Below are 14,450 nucleotides of genomic sequence, written 5' to 3'. Positions count from 1 at the left end.
GCGAGTCTCCGGCCAGGGGCCCAGCGGCTCCCCACAGCCCCTGCTGCAGGCTGCCCCAGGGCTGCTGGGCACCGTGGTTCAGCACGCGTGGGGACAGGGAGAGCGTGTCTGCCCCATGAAGTGGGTCCCCTGGCCCCACCTGGGATCCACAGGCCTGGAAGACAAACCCCACTTGCAGGCAGAGCTGCTGAACACAGCGTGGTTGCAAACACCACCCCCTAAAGTAGCTACAGGGAGCTCTGAGCAGCCTGCCCGGAGAAGCAGACAAGGAGATGAGGGGGTTTGTGCCTTGAACGCCAGCGTGTTGGCACCAGTCTGTACTCTTTTGCCCCCAAATCTGTTTTCATGGATGTAACATGAAAAGCCAGAGCTGTGTCCCACAGACCCACCCTGAGCTCAGCGCGGGTGGGTGACAGAGAGCTGCCAAAGGACAGCCACCTTATGCCACGCTCAGGGCTCCTTAGCTCTGCCGTGTCACGGCCCAGGTCTCACGAGAGGTTAAGGTGAGGAGTTGGTGGGTAAACATCATCCTCCTGCAAAAGGGAACAGAGAGAATGGGAAAGTCTATTGTGTGCGTTCATCCCTCCCTTCCCCTGCACGCCGGGATGCCAGCTTGGTGCCGAGGGAGACCACTGCAGTTTTGCCAAGTACCGCAGCCGATGAGGGATGGGGCTGGCAGCGTGTCCTGGCCAGAGCCTGCTTGGAAGGGGCCCCCTACGCGGCCCTGGCGGGTGAGGAGGAGCGTGCAAACACTCGCCTTGCAAAGCACAGGGCTTGTTGGCACGTAGCCTGCCAGCACCCTTCTGCTTTCAGGAGGGGAAATGCTGCATTTTGTGACACCCCTAAAAACAGGTCAGAGGCTGGGAGAGCTGTTAGTGCAGGGGAGGTTTCCGGCAGGGGCAAAGCTACAGTAGATCAAGGGACCATGTGGCAACACAGTCCCACCGCAACGCTTTCCAACGGCGATGATGTGGCACGCAGCAGCCAGGGGTGGCAAGGAAAGGCTCCAGATGTGCTCGGTCCTGTTAAAGAGTTAAAGCCCCTGGTTTTAATGGGGCTGGTGTGTCTATAGCTTTGTGTTCCTGGAAAATCCAGACGTACAGAACATCCTGTTTGGGAGCCGGGCAGCACAGTGCTGGCTGGCAGGACGCCTGGGAAGGGCGGGAGCCCATCTATCCCCTTCCCGAGCAAGCTTCTCAAAGCAGCTTTGTGGCGGGGTTGGTGGCTTTGTGGTGAGGCTGCTTTTCTGGAAGCAGAGGTGCTCCTGCGTGCCCTGGCCTTTCCACCCTTCGGCCAAAGGGCCAACAGTTAAGGAGGATTTCCCAGACCACCCACCTCAGGCTGCCTTCCCTCGGGCTTGGCTCCCACGGTCATTTCTCATTGCAGGCACAAACCAGAGGTGACAAATTATTGCCAACGTGTCTAATAGATAAGAGCTGCAGGACAACAAGAAAGGCACATTCCTGGCTGCTAGAATTGCTGTGGCAGGAGACCCGCAGCCCAGTGAAAAACAGTAATAATTTAAGAGCAATTCCTGGAGGCCACCAGCTCCCACATGCCAGCTGCCTGCTACAGGAGGGCAGGCACAGGCCACAGAGCTCTGGTTTCGCAGTGGCAGAACTACAGTAAGATCAGCTTGCTGTGTGGGAATAATGTAAGGAATAAATGGCAATGGGAGGAAGGCAGATGTCACCCCCTCCCTTCTCTTTAACCTGCCTGTTCCTCCACAGAGAATAAAAATCATATATGTGAGTATACAAAAATCTCCCAACAGCTTTAAGGACCTTGCTCTGAACAAGTTGGCCAAAAGGATCTCCTCCCTCCTTCCCTTTCCTAGGACATTACCAATAGCTTTCCTTAAAAGAAAGGAACGCTCATTAGTACACCTGCCTCGAAGGGCAATGTTACTTCAGGTCTTTGAAGCAAAGCAAACAATAACTGAGGACTGTATATAGGACTAACCGACCAAGGGGTGTCTGTTCCTCTGCAGTTTCTGCTTCTGCCACCCTCCCAGCGCAGCACGACTAACTCAGAAGAGGGAAGAGCAGAGCCTGTGCCCAGCCTGACCCCTACGCTATCTGCACCCATGCATTTGAAAGACCTCTCCAATGTCCCCTACCCGCTTTGGATTAGTATTTTGCCAGTCAGAGCTACTTTCCCTCTGAATATAACATCATCTCCCTATACATATGGCTGTCCTTATCTAGGCTCCAAGATGAGTTAGCAGTCTCTCACACTCACCCCTTTGTCCTCTCTGAAGCCCATACCTCATCTCTTTAAATCTTTCTCCCCCTCCCCTTTCCCATCGTTAACAACTGGGCCGGCCTCCCCTGGCTGACCTCCCCAAGGGCCCCGCCAGTGGATGGGGACACGGTGGCAGCTTTCGGCCATTGCTGCTGTCCTCATCCATGCAGGTTCCCAGCCCAGCAAGCAGGGGATGGTAAGACAACGAGGCAGCAGTTGCTTCAAACACTCCCCCAAGCGCATCTTCCCTCCTTACATCAAACCAAGACCCAACCTTATTCCTCCTTTGAGGCCCCCCCATGGCTTTCACCCAGCCCATGTCTCCAGGCAGGTTCAGCCCCTCTTGCTGCATGGCTGTTGCCTTTTCCCATGCACAGACCCAACGGGCACGCGCTTCCTACCGCTGCTGTCGGAGCACCGCCGTGCCATCCCCCCAGCTCCCATCCTTCCTCTCCGTCGCTGACTGAGCATTGCTGCTGCCTCCCACGTAACTCAAACTGCACCAACAGTTTTCTTTGGGGGAAGCAGAGGAAGAGATGGAGAGCTTGTGGGGGTCTTTCTGCCCCACAGTAGTAAATGGCTACGCATGCACACAGTGCTGTAGAAAGTAAACAAATACCTTGCCCAGCCTCACGCAGCACATCTGCAGGTTGGATCAGGAGACTTCTCAGGCAGGCTGAGGAGCATCTGCTAAAAACAACTGCCCTGTAGGTCAGCCAAGACAAGACAACAGGTCCAGGTAATATTCCAGCGGTCCCAGCCCTCCCAGAATGGCCCTTGAACAAGCCCGGCCCCATTTCTCATGCAGTCTCACATGCAGCCACACCAAGGGTGGCCTTTGCTTCTGAGAGTGGGGGGTATTTTTGGAAACCAATGATCCTTTTAAGACCACACCAGCTCTGCGCCTCCTTCCCCAAGCCATTTGAGCATCCCTAGCTGTAGCTTCAAAGGAAGGCATTGCAGTACTGCAACCTATGATCTGCCAGATTTCCACTCCACAAGGCCCAAGCACTTAAAAAAAAACCACACAAGAGATTATAGCTTCACTTCAAAAGAATTTTTTTTAATTTAGAAATGCAGTTATATACATAGAACAATTAAATTAAACTTTGTACAAATATTAAAATACTATCTTCACACCCACTGCAATGTACAGGATACCAGAAAATATATAGAAAATAAAGCAAAATAAAACCAATTGAGTGACATCCTGCACAGCATCAATTATGGTTTTGTTTTTAAATCCCGCATGTATCTGGAGTACCATTCTGCAAATAATTCCATAGTGGTGCAATTCAGATAAAAAGAAAACGCATACAGGGAAGAAGAAAAGATTAATGCAGAAAGGCAATCAAGCTCCCCTTGCATTTGCATCAGCAACCACCAGCAGCCTACCCGCCGCATCACAGGACATCGGCTTCACAGACAACTTCACTTTGTTTTCTTTCGGAAGGAAGCAAATTTGAGAATCAGAACAAAAACTTTTTCCCGCACGACTCAGTCGCCTCTGTCCTTGCTCACTCGCGGACAGAAGCAGAAGCGCAGCTTAGGGGAAGCATATGCAGATCATCAGTGGAACCCATTCTGGTGGGTATGTATATCCATACATCACCCGCAGAGAGTCGAGTTTGGAAGCAGTGCTAAACACAGGGCCCTGAAGAGAAGCGTGGGAGGTGGCAGGCTCGGTCCCGGAGGGGATGAAGGACTGGAAAAGGGCTTATTTCCTGTATAAAAATATGCCTTAAAATGAAGCCTGCTCTAGAAAACCTCTCTGCGCTTTCAAAGCGTGTCACAAAGAATAAATGTTTCCTAATGAAGTTCTGCAAACGAAGGTTTTCACAAAGAGCAAGTTCAGTCCGCAGTTCCCCAGTAAGGACTGAAGGGTGAGGATGGGGAGAGGCAGGATGTGCAAAATGGGTGGGATTTATTGCATTTATATACAGAGACCAGAAAGTGAAATTGATTTAATTAGTTGTCTGGACAGAGTAATAAGGCAGAATTTAAATTTTTTTGAAAACAACTGCTGTCAGAACAGTAAAACCAGGTTTTGCAAATACGTTCTAAAAAGGTCAGCAAGGAAATCTCAGTGTGTCCAACCAGTTGTAGGTTAAATTTTTTTTTTTTTTTTTTTTTTTTTTTTTATACAGCAAGCCCGCTGATGTCTGCTAAATCATCTAAGCAAAGCACAAGCTTCCTTACAACCCGGTCATGAGTGCATTAGCTCATTAGCCAGCAGCATACCTCCGATTTCAGTCACAGCTCTTCCTTACCACCCCCCTCCTTGTGTTCTCTTTTTCTGTACTGCAAATGACTTAACCATCCCAGATTATTTCCGATGGCTGAGCCTGTTGCTCTCTTAGCCCCACTCCTCAGTCCTGACCCAAGTCATCCACCTCTGGGAGCATCTTAGGATGTTTCCTCCCAAAACGCGCGCAACAGATTTCTTCCTACCACGCCTGACTTCTCCCTGTGCGGAAAGGCCAAATAAAGGCTCCAGATGCATTAAACGATTCACCACACCAAGCTGAAGGGCTAAGGAGAAACCTCAGGGGAGGTGTCCAAGGGGTGAACAAGCAGCGTGCTTGCCGAGCAAGCATTCTTCTACACAGCGAGTTCCCTGGTGGTTAAGAAAAAGGATAAAAACGCATTAAGCTCTTCTCCCTCCCAAACTCATGAAGTTTTAACTTGGCAACAACTCCAGAGGCTGACATGCTGCAGCATGTCTCGCCTCCTGACTTCATTTTTTACCTCTTCTACAGTTAACGATGGGAGATGCGGGCTATTTAACACCAGAACACACCGACCCATCTCACCAATGCTGCTGACCCCCTTCAAGGCGGCAGGAGGCTCCGACACAATGGTTTGAGCTAAGATTCATGATGCAGATCCTGACAGGGGACTGCCCTGCTTCCCCAGGGGTTACTGTGAGCTTCACTTTCTGGTTCTCTCAGGCTGGTCCAGTCCTGCAATGCTTGGGCTGTAAATGCTGCAGTAGGTTCCTTTTTTTATTTTTTTTAAAAAAAAAAACAACAACAAAACACTATGCAACTGAAAGGGAGCAAGGAGGTTTCTCTATTGCACATAATATTCTGAATTTCTGAAATGTCCTTTTTTTTTAACCTATCAGACTCCAAAAATAACAGAAGCCTTTAAAATAAGTGCTGGTTTTATTTCTCCAATGTAATTAAATCATCTTAACGTTCTTGAATATTGCAGGATCCAGCATGTATGACAGAGCACGAGATGATTATGTCTGAGAAAAAAATGCCTCCCTTTGAATTCTTTTGCCAGACACAGGTGGGGAAAAAAGGTAAGGAGGCTGCGGCCCCATCAGAAAAAACAAAACAAAACTTTACTGTGTTACATCTTGCAAGGCTGAGCCCCCCTGTGCTCCCCATCCACCACGCTGAGATCCAGGCTGCATCTACCTATCCAACAGCCAAAGAGGACACGCTCTTCGCTCAGAGGTAACGAACGCTCCCGAGAGAGGGATCTTCAAGCCTCAGCCCTTGCTCCCATAAGCGAAGACAGGACTGTGCAATTTAGTTTTTCCTAAATCTCTGCCCAAAAGACTTCCCAATCCTTCAGCCTCTGCAGAATTAAAACAAACACAAATGAGCAGCAATCACTTGATAATCAGTACAGTGAGGCCTTTCTCCCCCTCCCCCACCCCCCTTGAAAAAAAAGTCTCTCTGGTTCCTCCTCAGCCATTCTACCTCATTTTTTATGAAAATAAACTCTAAAGCTGAGGATGCGGGCAAGAGGAATGTAGTGCCCCCAAACTGTTGCCCATGTTCTGGCTTGCACGGGTCCTTGGGGCCTGTTCCCACCAGTGCTGGGGCATTTCACCTCTCAGCAAGCCAACAGAAGCTGCCTGTTTATGCCTGATCACAAGATCTATGCTTGCATATTTCCCTCCACCTCCGCATTTCCCCCCTCCCTCAGTAAAGCCATTTCCCACAATTTCTATAAATGAAACAAAATTAAAGCACTCCCTCTTCTGTGCAGCTTGCTTCCTTCTCTTCCCCACCCAAATTGGATTTTCTCTCCCGAACCGGCAGCTGCTTGCTTTACAATAGCAGAGAGAGGAGGCAGGGCCACAGCGTACGTGGTTCCTGCTGGCGGAGCAGGAGCTCGTCCAGGGCAAGGTCAGGCCTTGGGATCAGCTCCCAGCTTTGTTGTGGGATTCTCCCAACCCAGTGCCAACACTGAGCTAAAGCACTGTCCCTTGCAGGAAGACAGCACGTACCTGGCTTCTACACCTTGGCTGCTGAGGGTCAGTTTGAGTAGACAGGACCTTAAAGGCATAAAGAGCAACTCCTCCTGCTCCGAGTTGGTTAGGTAGCAGGGAAGAAGTTGCATATTCTTCCCTCCACGCTCCCTTACCACTACACTCGCTCGATCCCTCCAGCTGCCCTGATAAACCAGTGAATGAGACCACTTTACTCAAGCTTAGACCATTTCCAAGGTAGGAGTTAAAAACTAAATACAAAAATAGCAGATGTGTAAACAACATTTGCCCTCTACAAAGCTTGAAGCTGAGACACCGCAGCCCACTGTAAAATGACGTGGGATTTTCACCATCCAAACTGACAAAAAATACCCAAACCACCCAAATAGGATTTATCAAATCCTCGTGTTAATGCAAGGTAACATGAGCAATAGGGAAGGAAGTTCAAAATACGGTATTTTTAAATTAATAACATCCCTCTAAAACAAGGATCGGGAAAATAGGATTCTTCCATCCACAGGCACGTGGTGTCCCAGGTGTCCTGGGGTTTTAACAGCTAATTGGGAACAGGAGCAGTGGGTACATGGCTGGATACTATGGCCAATCCCCATTTCCAGGAACTGGAGCTAAGCCATAGTGATTTATATATAAGGTGGTGTGTCACTTCTACTGAGGGCTGTGATGGTATGGTCCTGGAGCAACAAGGATGAGGAAGGGGAAGATCATAAACCAAAAGCAAAGCAGCAAAGACAGCATCCCGATTTACCTGTACATTACCACATGATGTGTAAGGCCATGACATTTTGCTCCTTCAACTCAAAAATTTAGCAGCTTCTCACAGGACAAACACTCCCCTGGTTACTTCAAGACAGTTAGGACAAGGTACATGCATCTAAGAAGCCAACTCTTCTTGCTGAAACCAATCCTATGGAACAGTGTCCAGACCTCCCCGGTGAAGAACCTTGCAACCACCACAATGCTTCTATGATCTGATCACCTACCCCAGACAAATGTGGCTTCCTGCAAAAAGAGAGTCCTGTTAACAGCAACCAGGACATTCTGACCTGCTGTAGATAACTGTTGGGACAGAGGTATACGTATTTTTGGGTTTTCTTTTCCCTGCTACTAGAACTTGATACAATCTTTGAAACTTAGGTTCATGAATAAGCTATGGTGTCCTCTGGCATGGCTGTCAATGTAGCCAACCTTCCCTCCCAGCAACAGGTAACTGCGTTGTATTTAGGAGAGACTTCAGCAATGCTGCTTACCCCCAGCCACAAGGAAGAAGCTCTTCTCTGTGGGCCCACTGAGGCCCACTAGGATAAACCAGCAGACTTTTGCTGTATGAAGCTAGGAAGACACGCTAGCCTCTGAGATGGCAGCTACCCAGGATTCAGGTACCAAGGTACCTAGTGTGGCTGGAAAGGTAATTTGGGATTGCACCAACGGCACTAGGCAGTCATTACCTACAGGCATTTTTTTCTCTCGATGTTTTCAAACACCTGAACCACTTCCAGATTACACCTCAAAAGTGTTACCTCTGCCTGAAGAGCTGAACCTAGGCTTTAGTGCAGAACCACCTTAACTGAAAAAGCTTTGAGACACACAGCTTATTCAGAAGAAGAGGGCCACAGATTTGGTTCCAGTCCTGATGCCTCAGTGAACAGGGCTAACTCACAGTTAACAGAGGGTTGGTTAACTGAAAGTCACATCCTCCAAGTTTTCTGGACCCTGCTGGCCGTTCTCCAAGGCTCTTCTACAACCTAACACCAGGAGCTGCTCTGGCACCAGAGCAGCTGAAAGGGTTGTTATATTGGCAGTACAGTCCCAGTCCCAGCTTCTAGAAACACAGCACAATCAAGGAGGAAGGAGGAGACAAAAGTGATTTTCAGGAATGGACTCCTGCAGAGATGGTTTTTGAGAAGGGGGCAGAGGGTATTCCAACACGTTGGACTTCTCAGCCTTCAGCGCTCTAGCAATTCTCAATGAACTGTCACTGCACAGCTAAGCTGTCACACAGCCCATCTCATCCAAGGCGCTTCTAGACATCACAAGCTGCCCCTTAACTGGGATCCCTCCCAAGCCCAGCTTCAGTCCCAGTGAGGCATTTTGTCCTGCCCTGTCACAAAGAGGATGCCGGAAGAAGAGCCTATATAACATATATACGTATATATAAACTGTGTCTGCACCCAGTGAGCAAGCGGTTTAGGCCCTGCTCTCTGGGCAGCAGAAGGGCTAGAGAGGCTGATAAGCTGCAAAAAGCCGGTGTGAGGAGGAGAAAGGCACAAGAAAAGAGCAGCTCTTCAGAGACTGCTGTCAAAACATCTGGCTGAAGGAGAGGAGAGGAGAGCTCAAATCCACTCTGTTCCTTGAGCCCCCGATGCTGATGGAATGGGGAAGCCAGCGCTGCACCAACTCCACTGGTGCACCCAGGAGGCAACCTGGCGACATCCTTTGGATCTTCAGCTGAGGGCATCTCTGCTTGGAGGTATCCAGGGCACAGCTCGCGAGGACGGGGAAGGCTGCACAGAGTGCTTCTGTCCCAAAGGCAGGGGGAGGGGAGGAGGAAGAAATCCAAGAGGGAGAAGGCTAGACAAACACAGCAGGCCTCATGCTTCCTTCAATAAGGGAATATCTGAATGGTGGGGAGAGGAAAAAAAAAAAAAAGTAGTCAAACTTCTGCAGTTCAATGCACACCAGAAAAACTATTGCTGAAAGCAAGACAGGCTCCCACTTCCATAACGTGATAACACAGTAGTCTTCGTGCCATCACAATACAGCAGAAGGGACCTCTGGAGGACTCTGCTCCAATCTGCCCTGCAAGCAGGACCATTGCCAGCTCCAGCCTTGAAAACAACTAAGGTCAGACTCCATTACCTCTCTGGGTGCCCATCGGGTCCTGCTCTACCCTCCTAGCACAAAATATTTTTCTAATGCCCAATCTTAATCAAGTTACAGCTTGTAGCCATTGCCCCATGTTATATCACCTGCCTGAGAAGAGTTTGGCTCCATAGTCTTTTCAATTCCCTGTAAAGAAATTGTGGTCAATGGTTGGCTTGGCCCTCAGCTGCTTCTTCACTGGATTAAAGAAGCCCAGCTCCCTCAGTAGCTCCCCACAAGACCCTGGCTATCTTGGCAGGCCTCCAGAGCCTGTCCAGTTTCTCCACACTTCTCTTAAACTGGGGGTCCCACAACAAGGTACAGTATTCTCAGTAAAGCCTCACCAATGTTGTTAGGGGAAGGTAATAACTTCCCTTAAGAATGACAATTTCTTTCTTTCCCATGACCTTATCAATCTTTTAGTTCCTCAAAATGTCCAAGACATGTTTCTTACTGTGACAGGAATGGTTAGAAGTAAAAGGGTCACACTTGCCCTTATCTAACTTGAAGAAATGCAGCCTCTTCCAGTAGCTGTAGCTTCCTCATCTTTAAGCCATAAGCACAAGCTTTATGGTCTGCTGCACGGGGCAATCTGCTACTGCACCACAAGCCTTAGGGGCAATACATGTGTCCAGGCAGTGATAAAAATGACACCGTGCAGAGGTGACATCCTCGAATGTCTACACTGTGGACAGTTTTGTTAAGCTTCGCTTTTGGATTTCTGCTGTTTACGCACTTGAGGTTTAATGCCCATCTTGGGACACGTTGCCATCTCCACCCTTTAGCGGAAATCCCCTTTAACTGTTGTTACTGCAAGGGTTCTGGACGGCATTTACTAGGCTTGTAGGGTTTGACACCATGGAAAGGAGAAGTTCTGCCCTGAGCTACCCACAAGCCAGTTACACTTCCTGCCTAAGACACAGCAGTCTCTGCAGAAGCAACCTTAAGCTGCTGCTTCACATCAGCTCTGGCATTGCAAAGCCACTCCGTCAGGGCAGACCAGAAGCAAAGAACATGAGATGCACTGACTGACTGATGCACTGACAGACTTGCCCCCCTGCCCTGCACAGTAAGACCAGGCACACCCCTTTTAGGTCTTCTCGGCATGCCAAAGCTGCGGCACTGTAGGCACTGTGGCAGTAAGCTGCTTACTAAAACAGCCTAAAAATGAAGCAGCCCAAACATCACAAAAGGCTTGCAGTCCAAGCGGATCCTCCCACTCCCTCCAACTTGTTTTCCACAAACACAGCTACGTTACTGCATTTGCACTATGATGCTGGAGGCTGGCATTTCTCTGCAAATCCTCTGTTAAGACAAGAGCAGCAAGCAGTAGAACCCCAACAGTCTTTCCTGACTGCCCTATGCTCCCAGCCTGAGTGTGCCACATACTTCAGAAGAAGGTATTAAATACTGCTTGCACAGCTAAGTTGTGAAACATGCCATGGAGACCGGAACACCTCTTTTCAAAAGTTCCTCTGGTGCCTGACATACATAGGGGCATTTCTTGCCATTTTCATCCTAGGCAGTCAACTGCAGAACCTGCTCTTGTAACAGTCTCATTCAGTGCTGCCCGCCCAAGTCACGTACCATCTGTGTATTCCTCGGAGGAAGTGAGTGATAAAAGGCTCTGTATGTCACTGCTTTCTGAATCTTGGACCTCTTTATGTACAGGTCTACTGCTAGCCATGCCAGCTACCCAGGAAGAGGTAGCAGCCTGATGCACAAGAACAGTTTCAGAGCGCTGAGAGCCACTGGCTTCGCACAGTCCAGAGTGTCCGGGGGCTTCATCTTCTCTTTCAAAGCTATTGCGAGCCCCTTGGTCCTGCTGCTGCATCTCTCTGGCTCCGTTCTGCCCAGCTCCCTCCGAGAGCACGATCTGCACTCGGGAATCCGAGGGTGGAATGCAGTTCCCTGTGCTGCCATACACCGCTTCTTCATAGGATGGCAAGGCCACTTGGACACCATCCACCATGATAGAGACCTGATCTCCAGACACACCTTGGTCTCGCCTCAAAAAAAGAAACAAAGAGGGGATGGAGGGGGAGGGGAAAAAAACTTGAGCATTTTATTTTTATATTTATGTTACCAAGAACTCCAGTAACCTCGCACAGCAGAACTCTAATGCTCACCATTGACTTATTTAGAGTAGAACAGACAGAAACATGAATGGTGGTTTAACAAGGTCAAACAAGCATAGCCTCACTGCCCTACTGTGAATTGCCATAAACATGAACAGGGTCTGTAATTCACAGTGCCCGATGGATTTAGCAGCGAGAGCTGAAAAGGTTACAAAGCTTCCCACCTCACCTGCCTCCATAGCTAAATCTGACAAAGACTGTGACTCAGAGCCCTCTGCTGTCACAGCTGGCAGATAAAAAAAAAAAAGAGCTCTGACCACTGTTGACTTCAACCTCTTACACCGCTATATTCTGCAACACCCAGTGCTGCCTGTTCTGCCACCTTTGCTGCTGACAGGTAACCTCTGGCGGGGTGGGGCAGACAGCTTTTAAACTGGCACAGTGTGAATCACCTAGGCTCAGGAGTTGGAGTCCTGAGATTGAATTTTTCTCTTCCAGTGGTTTGGACTTCAGACAAGGGCAGACTCCAAGGCCCCACCTCTCAAACTCCCCCCTGATGGATGGCCATGGCTCTGCTCTTATTTGCCAGGAGGGCTCTCCTCTCACAGCAGGGATGGATGGCAGATCTGCATGTGTATCTCATCAGCATTACTGCCTGAGTTCCTGTCCATAGGATCTCACAAACAGACTGGGGTAGAGGCATATACATAGCCAGACACATACTCCGGTAGCTATCCAAGGCTAGGAGAGGCAGGAGACTGATCTATAGCCAGGCTAGGGGGGATCATAGTTTTTCACATTCAAAGCCAAGGAAAAAGAGCAAGGAAACCACTCATCAGATGGCATGTTAGAACGGGGACTGCAGCTGGGTATTGCAGACCACCATTTCAAACTGCTGCTGGACCATGGGGCAGAGGTGCCACTGATGCAATTGGAACAGCAGCAGAGAAGTGAGGAGGTAAGTTGCTCCAAAACGAAGGCCTAAATCAAGTACCTTAATGGGTTTCTGTTGCAAAGGAACAGGATGCCTCTGACCCCCTCCAAACCCCAGCTACACTTACCTGCTATGATGGAACGACTTCAGTTTTGGCTGCAGCAAAACGAACAGCACAACTAAGAGCAGGATCAGGGCGACGGAGCTTGCTGTGGAGGCTACTATGGACAGCGTGGGTACTCCAATTGTTGGAGGAGAGTCCTTTTCTACAAAACCAAGAGGAACACAAGGTAAAATGATCCACTCCCTTAAATCACTGCCATAGGGAAGGAAAAACATCCACACTGCCTGCTCTCAGGAGTTACACTTGGGTGCACATGTGAGGAGCCCGAGTTTCCCACACAGTCAAGGCACACCAGCTACCTCTTACAGAGAACAGTTCAGAGCTCAAGTTGACACCTCTCCATCAGCTGTAAAGGGAACCTAAAATAAAGTATGCACATACAAGGGTCCTTTGGAAAAACACAAGGCAAACAGAAAAGCAGTGCAAGCAGGCCATGGGAACAGATAGATGGTGGTAAGGGTCATGGTACATATAGATCTGGCTGAGCAAAAGCTAAAAAATGCTGTGATGTCACCAGCAAGGCCAGTAATTGTCTAGCACAATAAGCAGGATATTTTAGGCTGAACAATAGGAAAACTTCCAAGTAACGGGTTTTCTTGGCTAATGGAACAGCCTCCCAAAGGAAGGGGTGGAAGTCACCCAGCTGGGTATATTTAAGACGCAGCAAGTACTCAGTTTCTCTCTCACAAAAGCATATGCCAGGGAACACAGAGGGAAGGCAGATGTTCCTTCAGGATGTTGAGTCTTCAGTGTGAGATACGTGTGCCCTGTTCACATTACTCCTTCCTACCCTTCGTTCAGCTGTGCCGTTTCACAGCATGGGAACCAATTTGGCTTTTAAAGGTCCCTTTCACAACAGGAATAAATTCGGAGTGGAGAGAGAATGGCCTGGAGCTGGTATTGCTGAGGACTGCATATCATGTCTAGAATGCTACATGAGGCCTTTCACCTCCCTGGAGCAAATAACTGTTTGTGTATGTGTTGCCTCTGTCCCCAGTTTATGTCTTTGGTGGAGATCTGAAAAACCTCACCTCCCCATCGGCAAATACTATTGTGCATTTCACATCCAGGACATTCCCATGTATGCAATTCCTCAATTCCTTTTTGCTACATTCAACACATTCTTCAGGAGCACAGGTCTCAAACAGCAGGCGTATGCAGGATATACATGCAGGTAAGGAATGAGGGGAAGAGCAGCATGCAAATAGAAGAAAAAAAGCCACTGTTTTTAAGCCTACAGCCTGAAATCTATGCCCAAAACAGACATGTAAGTTGGAAAGCCAGTTTGCATTTTCTGCATCTCCTCTTGAGGTCAAGCCTATTGGTTTAGTTGTTTTGAACTTGTTTTCCTGAAATTTTGCAGAAGTAGCTTGACCTCTCCCCAGAATAAAAAACAGCCTCTGGTACATTTTTCCTTATGGCAAATAGGGGTGAGTAAGGATTTCCATTTTCAACATTACTTGGGGCACTGTAGATATGCTGGCAGGGAATAGGGTAGGAAAACAGGGATGCTCCATTTTCAGCATCAGTACATGATGTTGTAAAACTGCTCGCTACGCAGGGTACACTCCAGCACATTCACCGTCTCATATTCCAAGATGCTCATACAATAAACTGTCAAAAGGCTATGGGGCTGACAAGCTCAGAGCTCCACAAAACATCTGATAACCGCTAGGGATTTCATTCACTCTATATGGAGCAGGTGGGATCTTACCCATTACCAATAATTTGAACACCTACTGCCTTTCCTCTCTACAGTCTTCCACCTCCTCCTCCTTTTAGCCCCATGAAAGAGACCCACTAGCTAAACCTCAGCTATCTCTGACCCTGACCAGTTGTTTCAAAGCCAGTGCTGTGAAAGCAATGGCTTTTTCACTGGGTCAGACTTTTGAGGCCCCATATTTTTGACAAGGCCACTGATGCTTCAGGACGTTAAAGAAATCTGAGTGATTTCTGCTC

The 14,450-nt window shown here is 48.8% G+C and overlaps 1 protein-coding gene across 8 annotated transcripts in view; it reads right to left on the bottom strand.

Moving 5' to 3' along the window:
* Positions 1 to 4,257: 4,257 nt before the first annotated feature.
* Positions 4,258 to 14,450, bottom strand: part of SUSD6 (sushi domain containing 6) — a 90,113-nt gene continuing 79,920 nt past the window's right edge. For 7 of the 8 annotated variants that reach the window (XM_035889833.1, XM_035889837.1, XM_035889835.1 and 4 more), the window contains 3 exons: positions 12,495 to 12,633; positions 10,943 to 11,364; positions 6,084 to 9,110 (listed from right to left, as the gene is read on the bottom strand). In XM_035889833.1, coding sequence (XP_035745726.1) covers positions 9,085 to 9,110; positions 10,943 to 11,364; positions 12,495 to 12,633 — 587 coding nt within the window. In that variant the 3' untranslated portion in view covers positions 6,084 to 9,084. Of the gene's footprint in view, positions 5,836 to 6,083; positions 9,111 to 10,942; positions 11,365 to 12,494; positions 12,634 to 14,450 lie in introns of those variants that run through there. The other variant, XR_004841372.1, reaches the window with a different exon arrangement.

Source organism: Egretta garzetta, unplaced genomic scaffold (genome assembly GCF_000687185.1).
Source record: "Egretta garzetta isolate BGI_Z169 unplaced genomic scaffold, ASM68718v1 scaffold2, whole genome shotgun sequence".
NCBI classification, from domain to species: Eukaryota; Metazoa; Chordata; class Aves; order Pelecaniformes; family Ardeidae; genus Egretta; species Egretta garzetta.
Note: the sequence above shows the minus strand (reverse complement) of the source record. Positions and strands in the feature narration are given on the sequence as shown.